Genomic DNA, 12,686 nt, shown 5'->3' with positions numbered 1-12,686 from the left:
GCGGTCACGCTGCGGGTGCTCCTCAAGGACGCGCTGCTGGAGCCCGGCGCCGGGGTGCTGTCCATCTACTACCTGGTGAGCACCCCCTTCCGCCCCCCACCCCGGCTCGGGCTAAGAAGGGTAAACTGAGGCCCAGAGCTCCCTCGCTACAAGACGAGCTCCGGTGTGGGGAGGGGAAACTGAGGTACGGAGCATCCAGACCACGACCCCTTCTGGGCCGGAGGACGTAGTTCACCTAACTCCCTATTCCACAAAGGGGAAACTGAGCTTCAGAGTGAAGCTGTCACCTGCAGAGGGTCAGCCGCCTTCCTGGCTGTGTGACCTCGCTCAACCTCTCTGTGCCGTGGTTTCCCCTTTTGTAAAATGGAATATTTTCCTCCCATGTGAAGATTAAATGCATAAAGCGCTCGGCGGGGTGCCTGCTTTATAAGCGTTTGCCGTTTCTACCGTTACTGTCCTTATTCAATTTGCGTCGGGAGCAGTTTGTGAGTCGTGCACCTGCTGAGTGTTGGAGACACAACTGTAATCTGGGCAGACCCTGTCCCCACCCTTAGGGGACTCACAGTCCAGTGGGGTAGGGGGCGTGCAGATGCGTGCCAGGCAGTTTCAGAGCAGGCTGGTCAGGTGTGTGAGAAGCTGGCCTGGGATGGGTTTTTCTGGAAGGGGTGCTATGGTGGCACGTGGGTGCCAAGCCTCAGGGAGCATCAGGTCTGGAGGGACTTCCGGGAAGAGAGGTCTTGGTGGGTGCCAGGTCCCGGGCCCAGCCAGCCCACCGTTGCCGCAGGGGAAGAAGTTCATGGGCGACCTGCAGCCAGATGGGAGGATCGTGTGGCAGGAAACCGGCCAGGTCTTCAACTCACCCAGCGCCTGGGCCACCCACTGCAAGAAGCTCGTGAACCCCGCCAAGAAGTCGGGCTGCGGCTGGGCCTCTGTCAAGTACAAGGGCCAGAAACTGGACAAGTACAAGGCCGCGTGGCTGCGGCGGCACCAGCTGCACATGCCCACGGCTGCTGCTGACGAGGTACGTCCTTCAGCCTCCTGCCGGAAGCTGTCCCAACTCACTGTTGGATGAGGGGTTTCCCAGCTGGACACAGCTCCTCCAGGGCTGGGCCAGAGAGAGGGGCCATTGGAGCTGGGGCTTTGAGGGATGAGTAGGAGTTTGTCAGAGCAAGACGAAGGGAAGGGCTTTCTAGAGGGATGGACTGGCATATGCAAAGCCACGTAGGTGTGAAGCAACACATACTGGTATTACTGGTGGCTGAGGAGGCTGGAGATGTTGGCAGGGACTAGATCTTAGATGGCCTCAAATGCCACAGGATTAATAACAGATGTTCCTTGAGTATTCACTAGCTAGGTGAATAAAATGGAGATGGTAACAGGACCCATGTCTGAGATGTGCAGGGCAGGCTGGAAACTCAAGCAGAAGAGGCTGCTACAGTCTCGAGGTCGAATTCCTTCTTTCCTAGGAAAATTCAGTTTTTGTGCTTAAGGCTTTCGAGTGATTAGATGAGGCCCACCCTTAGCATCAAGGGTAATCTCCTGACTCAAAGTCACCTTACTGTAGACGGGAATCATCTTTACCACATGCCTTCCCGGCAACGCCTAGGTTAGCGTTTGATTAAATAACTGGGTGCCGTGGCCTAACCAAGTGGACACGTACAACTCTTCATTGAGCAAGTATTCAGTAAGTGCTGACTGTGTGCAACGCCCTGTTTTAGGCACTGGCTATAAAGCAGGGAGCAAAAAAGTGGAATATCTCTGCTCTTGTGGAGATAGACAAAAAAATGTGTTTTGTAGTATGTCAGAAGACATGAACTGGGAAGGGGGTGGGAGTTGGGGGTGGTGGCCAGGGAAGGGAAGGCCTCACTGAGAAGGTGACATCTGGGCAGAGAACTGAAGGAGGGAAGGGAGGGAGCTATGAGGATATCTGGAAACAGCTTGTGCAAAGGCCCTGGGGCAGGGCCATGCCTGGTGTGTTGGACTCACAGTGAGGGGGCCCGTGTGGCTGGAGCAGAGTGAGGAGGGGGAGACAGGGAGGAGGAGGGGAGGGTGGGGAGGGGGCAGGGCAGGTTGTGCAGCACCTGGTGGGCTGCAGGGAGGACTTGGGCTTTGACCTCCGCCCCCCCCAACCTTCAGGAGCCATGGAGGGCTGTGGGCAGAGGAGGGACTGACCCTGACTCAGGTGCTCACAGGCGCCCTCTGGTGGCTGCCATGGGGAGGACAGACCTCAGGGGCAGGGACTGGATGGGTAGGGGGTGCGTACTGGTCCAGGTGAGGGATGATGGGGTGGGCCCAGCTGGCTACTGAGAGAGGAAGAAGTGGCCCCGGGTTCCAGGTCTTTTGGCTCTGTCAGGATTTGCTGATGGGTCACATGTTGGGGTGAAGAGATTAGGGGGTCCTGAGCAAGATGGAGGTGCCTCCAGCCAAAGTGGGGGGAGGTGAGAAGAGCACATTTGGGGGTGTGGTGGGGCCCAGCGTGGCCGTATTGTGTGACCCCCCGTGTGGAGACATCGAGGGCAGCTGGCCCCACGTCTGAGCTGGAAGAGGCCCCGGGTTGGAGACAGTTCTGTGGGTGTCGCTGGGGTTTGGACACGGCTGCCCCGGAGGGGTGTGGGTGGAGGAAGGAGGAGGCTAAGGACCCTGGACCAGCGACAGAGAGAGGGGGAGGCCGAGGGGCGTCCCAGAGAGCTGGGAGGGAAGCCGGGCCAGGGCTGTGTTCTCAGGAGGAGGGAAGATCGGCCTAATCGGACACTGCCAAGAGAGTGAGGACAGGGACTGAGGTATGACCCTTGGGTTTGAACCCAGAGAGGTCATCCCCCACCCAGGGGCAGTTTAGGACAAAGTGGGAGGGGAGGTTATTAAGGGAAGTTAAATTAATCCATGTGAAGGGCTCGCTTGCTCAAGGAATGGAGCACGCATTGTATTATTTCATCCTGTGGCCACCCCTACGGGACTAGAAGTCACTGTGCCATTCCAAAAATGAGACTAGAGCTCAGAGAGGTTAGGGGGCTTGCCTGAGGTAGCACAGCTTCTGGGAGACACAGGTGGGATTCGAACCTGATGACAGGAGGGCGCTCAGGGAGCAGCGCGGAGTCCGGGACCCTCTGCTCTCGCCCTCCCTCTAGTGGCCACCTGGGGCAATGCCACCTAAGGCTTAGGCCCCAGGTCTGCAGTGGGGCTTGGTGGGGAGGGTGGGGGCACCCAGCTGAGGGTCCCTTTGCCACTCCCCATCCCCGCCCCTCCAGAGCCCAGCCAGCGAAGGGGAGGAGGAGGAGCTGCTGATGGAGGAGGAGGAAGAGGAGGTTCTGGCGGGGGTCTCGGCGGAGGACAAGAGTCGGAGGCCCCTGGGGAAGGGCCCCTCAGAACCTGCCCACCCAGGTGACAGGCGTGGGGGCCGGGAGGGGGCTGGGGAGAGGTCAGGCCTTTATCCTTCCTGGCCCCCCGTGAGGTGCCTGGCTGCCTTCCCAGCCCTGCCCGCCGCCTGATTTCTCTCACTGCCTAACTTCTCAAGCTCCAGTGCTGGGTTTCTCGGTCCCACTGCTGTTTTTTAGGTGCTGCCTGATTTTTTGCTCCTCCCTGGGATTTCTTTGTCCCGTCGCCTGATCCCTAAAGCACACCCCTGATTTCCTGGCCCTGCTGCCTGACTCTGGTGCCCCATGACGTGGTTTCCTGAGTTCCTCATCTAATTTTGTTTTCGATCTCCTCTGTCCGAGTTGTTCGCTCGCCACCTGATTTTGAGGGCTGCCTCTGCTTCGCCTTCCAGTGTGGGCTGGGGAGGGACTGACGCTGCCCTTTTTCCTCTCCCACGCCCACCACAGAGGCCGTGCCCTCGGGGAAGCGGGTGGAAAACAAAATCCGCGTGCCCGTCCGCTACTGCATGTTGGGGAGTCGCGACTCCGCCAGGTCAGTTGCGCCCCAGGCCCCCCGCCCTGGCCCAGCACGCCTGGAGCTCTTGCCGGGGTCGGGGGAGCTGGTTGGCGGGTTCCTGAGGCTGCGGGACCCTCCTGGCTCCCACAGGAACCCCCACACCCTGGTGGAAGTAACGTCCTTCGCGGCGATCAACAAGTTCCAGCCGTTCAACGTGGCCGTCTCTAGCAACGTGCTGTTCCTGCTGGTGCGTGGCCAAGCCCCACCCTGTCCAGGGGCGCGGGGCTCCGGGCCTGGGGTGCCAGGGAAGGGGTGGGGGGTCCCCAGGATGCCAGCTCTGTGAGAGTGGGGACTTGCCTGAGCCCTGTCCCGACACCCCTCCTCTCCCCAGGACTTCCACAGTCACCTGACGCGGAGCGAGGTCGTGGGTTACCTGGGGGGCCGCTGGGACATCAACAGCCAGAGTGGGTATCTGGGCTGGGTGGGCAGGGGGGCGTTTGGGGCCAGGGCCCATGGCCGCTTCTCCCCCGCAGCGCTCAGCGTGCTGCGAGCCTTCCCCTGTCGCAGCCGGCTCGGGGATGCTGACACCGCAGCCGCCATCGAGGAGGAGGTGAGGGGCTGCCTGGAGGGGGCGTCGTGGGGAGGGACAGTTGTGCTGGCCTGGTGCCAGCACCCAGCAGGAGTGTGGGTGAGTGTGAGTGTGTGCCTGTCGCCGCGCCTGGGACTAGGCTTAAGGGTCAGTGGCTCTGCTTTTGGGTCGCCCGGCCCTGGAGCTCGCTCTGCAAACCCTGCCAGCCCCTCCCCTCTCCGCACCTCCGACTCGTCCTCAGTAAAATTCGAGGCTCAAAGCTCAGCGCCACGCCCGGCACCTGGTGAAGGCGTGACACGTGCCAGCCGCCATTCTTACGTGTTTATGGTGGTGCGTAGCACGCGCCTGGCGCTGCGCTCAGCAACGTCACAGCGTCCCTCGCGGGGCGGGTGAGTGGGTGTCCGTTCGGCGCAGTCTGTCCACCTCTCCGTGTGTCTTCGCCTCTACTTGCTCAGGACACCCAGCAGTGGCCCCTCGTGCTCACATGCGCGGCAGTCCAGCTATTCACTGAGCACCTACTGTGTGCTGGCCGTGTTCCCGGAGCCGGGGATGCGGCAGGTGGACGTGACGACCTTCCTGCCCTTGCTCGGTGGCAGGGTGCATCTTTCTGTGGCTGTGTCTGTAGGTGGCTCCTCCGCCTCACGCTGCACTTGGTGACAGCGGGCAGGGTCTGTCTCGGGCACTGCTGTGCACCGGCGTCCCCAGGCCTGGCACAGCAGGTGCTCCTTGCGGGCTGGCTGCACCTGTGAGTCCACCAGGGCCGCTCAAGCCCCCAGCGCCCCCCGGCCGCGCCTCTGTCCCCAGATCTCCCAGAGCCTGTTCCTGCGTGGCCTGTCCCTGGTTGGCTGGTACCACAGCCACCCGCACGGCCCGGCGCTGCCGTCGCTGCAGGACATCGACGCGCAGATGGACTACCAGCTGCGGCTGCAGGGCTCCAGCAACGGCTTCCAGCCCTGCCTCGCGCTGCTCTGCTGTGAGACCCGCGCGGGCGCAGCGGGCGGGGCAGGGGCGGAGCGGGGAGCTAGGCTGGCGGAGCCCCCCAGGCCCAGCCCTCTCTCCCTCTGCCCCGCCAGCCCCTTACTACTCCGGCAACCTGGGCCCCGAGTCCAAGATCGCGCCCTTCTGGGTGATGCCTCCTCCCGAGGTAGGCGGGGTTGCCCGGGGGCTGGCGAGGCTGGGGGTGTGGCGGGGGCCTCTGGGCAGATGTGCCAAGGCAGGGTACCCTGGTTCTGGGTTCCGTCGGGGCGGGCCGGGCGCAGGGCCTCTGGGCATACCTGCCAGGTACCAGGATGGCTCCCTTCCCAAACCTGCCCTGCTTCCTCCCATGTCTGCCCTGGGTTAGGGTTAGGATTAGGTCAGCTTTGGGAAGAAATCTTGGGGCCTCTCTTGCTGGGGGGATGCCACCCCTGCCTCCCTAGCTGCACCACCGGGTTCTCCCTCAACCACCGATCCAGGCGGAGTCAGGCCCGGAGTGAGTTCTCCGATTCCCAGCCAGGGCGATCCCCACCCAGCCCGTCCCCTCCCGCCACGGGCTGGGGCCTGGGGGGCCTCTCTGACCAGCCCGTGTCCCTGCCAGCAAAGGCCGAGTGACTACGGCATCCCCATGGACGTGGAGATGGCCTACGTCCAGGACAGCTTCCTGACTAACGACATCCTCCACGAGATGGTGAGCTCACCCCCGGGCGGGGCGCACTGCAGGCGCCCAGCTGGGCTTGTTGGGCTCCCCTTAGTCTCTGACCCCGTCCCCCTGTTGTCAGGCCTCTGCACTTGCCACCGATTCTGAGGGGCGGAGTTCCAGGGGACTTGTCGGTACCCGGATGGACATATTTCTAATACCTGTGTGTTCAACGTGCTCTTGAGAACGCTGAACTAGTTCACTGAACCTGTGACTCACGGGTGTCGCTGCTCAGGACGAGGCTAGACCCGGGGCCTTGTCAGGCCTGGGCAGAGAACCGTGTCCAGGGAGCACGGGTCTAGGTGGGCTGTGCGTGGCAGCCCAGGCAGTACTGCTGCCTTCCCTCCAGGGAGCCCTCCTGCTGCTGCGCTTGCTCATGCTCTCCTGTGTCGTTTACTTATTGGTGACTTGGGTCACGTGTCCCGTCTGCCCTGTCCTGCAGATGCTGCTGGTGGAGTTCTACAAGGGCGCCCCTGACCTGGTGAGGTTCCAGGAGCCCTGGGACCAGGAGCACACCTACCTCGACAAGCTCAAGGTGAGGGTCTCCTCCTGAGAGGTCACTGGGAACACACCCAGGGCAGCCCAAGAGACAGTCACTATGGTGACCTGACCCTACTTCACACCAGGGCCGCCCAGAGCGTGTGGGCTGGGTTCCAACTGGGTTCTGGAGCCTCATGCTCGGGCGGGTCCTGTGAACTGCTGCCCTGTAGCTGGCCGGCCCCGCGCTTGGGGGACGTTTATGTAAGGACTTGGCCGCCTTCTGAGTGTGTCTTTTTAATTTCCTGTTTGAAAGTCATCCTCAGAAAACACTTTACTCCACTATGCGTAGGACACCTTCCTACACTGGCTCCCTGTGTTCAGACTTTGGCTGGGCTGGTGACCACTGACTCCCGAGGCCCCAGCGTGCCCATGGGTGACCAAGACCCAGGCAGGGAGGTGGCATCTGGAATGTGCAGATAAGCCCCACGCCCTCCACTCAGAGCGCCCTGCATTCCACCGCCAGCCAGCCGGTCCTGGTCACGCAACGCTCCTCTGGTTGAGCAGGCCGAGCCAGGAATGCCACCCGGGCCTGGGCTGGGGCGTGCCCTCTGCCAGGCTGCTGCCGTGGCGCGGTGGCCTCTGAGAGGCGGGACCCCTGGCGCGCAGCCCTGAGGCACCCGCTCTCGCTCCTTTCAGATCTCCTTGGCCAGCAGGACGCCCAAGGACCAGGGTCTGTGCCACGTGCTGGAGCAGGTGTACAGCGCCCTCAAGCAGGGCAGCTGAGGGCCCCAGCGGCTCTGGGTGACTGTTCCGGGCTTCGCCGTTGCTCTGTCACTGAGTGACTTAGCGGAGGCTCCGACAATAAAGGAAGGAGAGCAGCAACCCGCTGGTGAGCTCGTTTCCCTGGGTGAGGTGACCGTCACCCCTGCTTCCTCCATTCTGCGGCCCCACAGGCACAGGGGCCGCCTCCTGCCCCCTCCAGGTGTGGCCTTGAGCGTGACCTGCAGCCCCCGCAGCGTGTGAGGCCACGGGGAGCCGCCTCTCGGGGCCAAACTGCTCCCACCGGTGACCAGGCTCTCTGTGGGGGCCTGGAGGTGGGGTGCCACCGGGCTGACCCTCGGGGTGGCTGGCACGAGGGTGTCTGGGAGAGGAGGCCCACCCTGCACCAAGACGAGGCCAGGGCTGTAGAAAGAGACATTTAATAACTTCTTTTCTTAAAAAATCAGGAGTACATTTGGAGCTGCCCTAGACCACGGCCAAGGCTATACTGGTCATCTCAGCTGAGGCATCTGCGTCCCCCGAAGTAATGGTGAGGAGGGGGATGCAGGGAGGGGAATGTGAACGCAGTCAGGCCCAGAGGCCCCCCCCGACCCCAGTTTGGCTGGTTTTTGGGTTAGGCCACAGGGGAAGTGGATGCCAGGCTGGGGCCCTGCTGGTCTGGGCAGGGTCTCAGGGACCCCGAGGGCTGCGCCTCGGCATAGAGATGGCTGGGACGCTTCCCACAGGGCGGAGGGTGCAGGCTCAGGAAGGGGCCCAGCAGCCAGGGGTCCAGGAACATTCTCTCATCAGAGCCTTTGTGCTTGAGCCTAAGGCTGGGGGGACTGGGGGCCCTGTGGTCCCGTGCGAGCGGTGTTGGGGGCGTGTGGGTGCAGCTGGTGGCGGCATCTTGTGCCAGAGGGTGAGACACACCTCCCTGTGCTTGGCTGGGGCAGTTAAAAAGCTGGAAAGGTACTCGGCCTTGTGGGGGCGGGGCGGGGCACCGAGGCTCCTGGCAGAGGGCGTGTCCTCGGGCAGGGCAGCCCCTGGGGACCCCAGCTGGTCTCTGTCCCCAGCTGCAAGCTGACAGCTGGCTGGGGGAGCCGTGAGGCCCTGCCCCTCACTCTGGGGGGAAGTGGCACGTGTGCGAGGCTGGGGGACAGCCGGGGAGCCCCGGAGTGGGGGCCGAGGCCCATCGCCAGCAACGGGCTGCGAGGGGGTGTCAAAGGGGCTGGGCCCCAGGGCAGTCAGGACGGAGGCGTGGGGAGGGTCCGCCCAGGAACGTTAGTGTTTCTAAGAGCACCTTAGTGTGAGCAGGAAGGACAGCTGCCCACGCGGGGAGCTGCCACCCCGCACAGGGGCGAGCGCTAGTGTAAACGGGCCCACCCCAGGTGCCAGGCCCTGCTCAGGGAGTACCGAGGGGCCCGGAGCCCCCGCAGGCCGCAGGGGCACGTGGAACGCAGGCGGGTCACTGAGGCAGGGGCACCAGCACCTCCACGTAGCTGAGGGGGAAGAAGCCCGACTGGCCGTCCAGCATGCCCTCGTACCAGTTCTCGTCGATCTGGTTGGTCAGCGTGATGACGTCGCCCTCGCGGAAGCCCAGCTCCCCGTCGTTCTCTGGCTCGAAGTCATACAGCGCCTTGCAGCTCGGCTGGTCTAGGGGCGCTGGGGGAGGGGCGTGAGGGGGCACGTCTGTCATGGGCCCCGGGTGAGGTGGGGGCTGCATACCCGGCCTCTGCTCAGGGTGGTCGGGAAGGATGGAAAGGGCTTCATGAGTGGGCAGTGCTGGGTAGAGAATGGGCAGATGCCCCTATAACCGCCGGGCCGGAGCCCTTGGTGCTCACGGCAGCAGGGGTGTCACAGCTCTGCATTGGTGGGTGGGGTATGCACCCTGTGGCCTGTGCCACCCCCTGCCACTGGGACAGACAGCCTGTGACACTGAGGGGAGGAGGAAGGCCTTTACAGAACAGACAAGAAGGCAGCCCTGTAGACTGAGGGTGGCCATGGGGCCAGCAGCGAGCGAGGGCAGGGCCCTGGGGGCACTCACGCATACTCCTGCTGGGGGTCCGGACGGGCTTGTCGGAAGATCGGAACGATGAAGAAGCTGCTCGTGGACAAACATGGAGGCCAGCTGAGCATGGGGTGGGGCCAGTGCCGCCCCCTGGCCGGCAGAGACTCTCCTGTCCCCTGGTGTTCCCGCCTCCAGGAAACGACCCCTTACCTGTGATCTTGGGGGCTGGGGCGCAGGGGAAGCCCCCATTGGACTGCTCCGGCTCCCCTAGGTCAAAGGGCTCCCGGGGCTTGGGCTTGTATTCCCGCTTGGGGCGTGAGGAGGCGTCGCGCATCCTGGGAGGGGAGAGTGTGATCGCCCCGAGCACCCCAGCGCCAAGGCGCGACCCGTGTCTACGCTGCTGCCCAAGGACTCACTCAGCCCAGCCCCGTGGGAAAGGTCTGTCAGAGGGGACCCGGGACCCTGGCCGTGGCTGGATCTGGCATGGTATGGTCCCCTCGCCTTGGGCATTCCTGCCGACAGATGGCACAAACCCCCGCGCCCCCTCAGCAGCCCAGAGGGCAGGTGCCCAACATGCCAGGCCCCGGGCACGGGCTGAGTGCAGGACTGTGCTGAGGGCTGAGAGGTGCGGCCAGGAAGGGGATGGGAACGTGGTCAGGAGCAGCCTCCTGGGCTGTGCATTTCGGGCAGAGGAAGCAAAACCCTCCTCTCGAGGTTGTTGTTGGCCCAGAGCTCTGACTTCTGGGTCCTCAGGCCACTCCTCTGTCAGGGACCAGGACAGCAGCCTGGGGCAGGAAGCAGGGCTGGCCTCGGAGGGGCACAGCCCACTCCCACCGGCAGAGGGCGCACGGCGGCCCAGGACCCACAGCAGGAAGGAGGACCCTGGCTTGCAGGGGTCTGGATCCCACAGCACAGGCTGGCCAGGGCCGGGGCTCACCTGCGCTTGAGCTTGTCGGCCAGCTCGTCCAGGATCTGCACGGCCTGCCGGTGGTAGTCCAGCTGGGCGTCCACCAGGGCGGAGAGCTGGCTCACCTGCTCGATCTGCGCGACAACCGGGGATTGAGGGGCTGCCGCCGCCCACTCCTCCCGCACCCTCCCTGACACCCACGCTGAAGCCGGAGTGGGGCAGAAGGCTCGAGAGGAGACCCCACGGCACCCCCCCGCCCGCCCGGCAGGACGCAGGGGCCCCACGGGACGCACGTCGGTCTCCAGCAGGTTGTGCATGCTGGTCTCCGCCACCTCCTTGGACTCCTCGAACTTCTCCAGCGCCTGGCGCAGCTCCTCGTCGGGGATCCTGCCCTGCCGCTTCTTCTTGTAGTCGAAGTCCAGGCGGCGGCCCTCCAGCTTCTTCAGGTGGTGCTGGGGGTGTCGGGGGACGCAAGTCACACCAGCAGGCGCTGGGAGGCCTGTCCCGCACTGCTGGGGGACCCCCCGCCGGGGGTCTGCGTGGGACCAAGGCCGTGCAGGGTGGTTGGGCTGGCGCCGGGCGGGGGTACCTGGATCTCCTTCAGGTCCTTCTCACACAGGTTCTGCAGGGGGTCGATGAAGTTCTGCTTGACCTCTATGTCCAGCGAGTCCTTCACCTCCGCCAGGCGCTTCATGGACTCCCCAGCGTCCAGCAGGGCGTCGCCTAGACAAGGGGTGGGGGAAGCCATCACGGGGGGCCTTCAGGAGTGAGGTCCTCCCCACCTTCCAAACAGCCCTGCCCCCCAGGAATTCAAAGCAAAACAAAGAACCCCAAATCTGAACCCAGGCAGGTGTGACACAAGCTGCCCTCTCCCCACGTTCTGACGAGGGACTTGTGCACCCTGAATTGGCTGAAGGTGGGGGCGGTGCGGGTCCTCCCTGCTAATGCGGGTATGGAGGGCCTTTTCGGGAGCCTCAGCTGCTCTTGGCTGGGGGAAACCAGCCACCCATGCTAGAATATTCTGTAGCTGCAGGAGGGGGCGCTACCCACCGCCCTGCCCCTCTGGTCCCCACATCCCCCCGTCCCCATGTCTACCTTCTCCTGACACGGGCTGATCCGTCGGTGCAGCCCCTCCTCCCCACACACAGGAGGGCTGTGCGGTCCACCGTGCATCCCCGGCACACGCGCCAGGACGGTGCCATGGACCTGGACCCCCCTGGTGTCACTACCCCCGCCCTGTCCCCGTGGGGTGGCACGTGGCCTGCAGGGAGCAGTGCCGGGGCCGGCCCCACTCACCGAAGTTGGACTCGCCACCCAGCTCCTTGCCGTGGCGGATCATGCACTCGCCCAGGAGGCCCTCGGGCTGCGGGTAGCCGGGGCTCTTCACCTGGCCCCGGATCTTGGACACGGTGTTGAGCATGGTCAGCTTGGCCCGCGAAGCTGGAACAGGATGGGCAGGGTGGGCGTGGCGGCCACTCAAGGGGCAGCAAGGCCTGCACTCTGTTGGCACCGCCGGGTATTTCTAAAGTGCACCCTTGGCCCAGGGACCCTGACCCAGGCCAGCCTGCAATAAGCACGTCCCCTGGGGAGGGTCCCGTCAGCCTCAAAGGAGAACCGACAGTGGGCAGGGAGGTGACCGGTTCCTAAATGAGTGACCCCTCCCCCTGGGCCTCCTCGTCCTGTAACTAGGCTGTGACAGCAGCCGCCCCTCCCTCATCTGGGGACAAGCGGCTGGTCTACCTGTGCACGGGTGCGAGTGAGGTGTGGGCTCCCCTGCCCTGGACCTCGTTCCTCGGGGGGCTGAGGAGCTGTGCTCCCTCCCCTGCCCACTTGGGTCTGTCCCCGCCATGGGCTGCAAGTGGACACTGCTGGTTTTGCGGCCTGCCCTATGTCTGTTGCCTCCTGCCAAGGAACCAGCATTTGGGTTTTCTCCTGGGAAAGGCCTAACTCCCTCAGCCCAGGAGACCCAGCCCCACGTTCTGCGGACTGGGGATGAGCCCAGGGAGTCAGCTGGGGGCAGGATGCCCTTCTGTGCTGCAGGAGTGATCTAAAGCTAGAACTGCCACGAGGAACAAGTTGGCCTGAGAGTGACGCCATCGCAGAGGGAGCTGAGCTGCCAGCTGAAGTGGAAAGGGCATGACCTCACAGACAGCCTCTGGACCCCTGGATCCAGCCATGCCTGAAGCCTGCCTACCCATGGGCATTCCAGTTCTGCCAGCCCACACATTCCTTCTTCATGTTCTGGTAGCTGGAACATTCCTGACTGACACAGAGGCCAGAGGGGTCGGGGCAGACCCCTGGCAGCTGGCTGGCAACCCTACCTGGGTTAGGCTGCAGGTACTCGGTGGTTCTGGCCAGTACTTCTGTCACCGCCTTGCTGGTGACATCCACCTTCTGTGAA

General features: G+C 63.9%; 2 protein-coding genes across 2 annotated transcripts in view; one reads left to right on the top strand and one right to left on the bottom strand.

Annotated features, from left to right (window-relative positions):
• On the top strand, positions 1-7,523 carry MPND (MPN domain containing; the record flags this gene model as incomplete). Its single annotated transcript, XM_012646134.1, has 12 exons — positions 1-75; positions 785-1,021; positions 3,246-3,378; positions 3,819-3,903; positions 4,018-4,114; positions 4,259-4,331; positions 4,401-4,477; positions 5,261-5,429; positions 5,530-5,600; positions 6,033-6,122; positions 6,574-6,666; positions 7,308-7,523. Coding segments are annotated over 12 exons (1,287 nt in total), but the record flags the coding sequence as incomplete, so codon positions are not given.
• Positions 7,524-7,728: 205 nt separating this feature from the next.
• SH3GL1 (SH3-domain GRB2-like 1) overlaps positions 7,729-12,686 on the bottom strand; it is a 29,476-nt gene continuing 24,518 nt past the window's right edge. Inside the window, exons 3-10 of the mRNA XM_012646254.1 lie at positions 12,607-12,679; positions 11,582-11,725; positions 10,875-11,008; positions 10,579-10,737; positions 10,316-10,419; positions 9,589-9,713; positions 9,415-9,471; positions 7,729-9,032 (exon numbers count right to left, since the gene is read on the bottom strand). Of these exons, the coding sequence (XP_012501708.1) occupies positions 8,836-9,032; positions 9,415-9,471; positions 9,589-9,713; positions 10,316-10,419; positions 10,579-10,737; positions 10,875-11,008; positions 11,582-11,725; positions 12,607-12,679 (993 nt within the window). The 3' untranslated portion in view covers positions 7,729-8,835. The remainder of the gene's footprint in view (positions 9,033-9,414; positions 9,472-9,588; positions 9,714-10,315; positions 10,420-10,578; positions 10,738-10,874; positions 11,009-11,581; positions 11,726-12,606; positions 12,680-12,686) is intronic.

Source organism: Propithecus coquereli, unplaced genomic scaffold, assembly GCF_000956105.1.
Source record: "Propithecus coquereli isolate 6110/MARCELLA unplaced genomic scaffold, Pcoq_1.0 Scaffold241, whole genome shotgun sequence".
NCBI lineage: Eukaryota > Metazoa > Chordata > Mammalia > Primates > Indriidae > Propithecus > Propithecus coquereli.
Note: the sequence above shows the minus strand (reverse complement) of the source record. Positions and strands in the feature narration are given on the sequence as shown.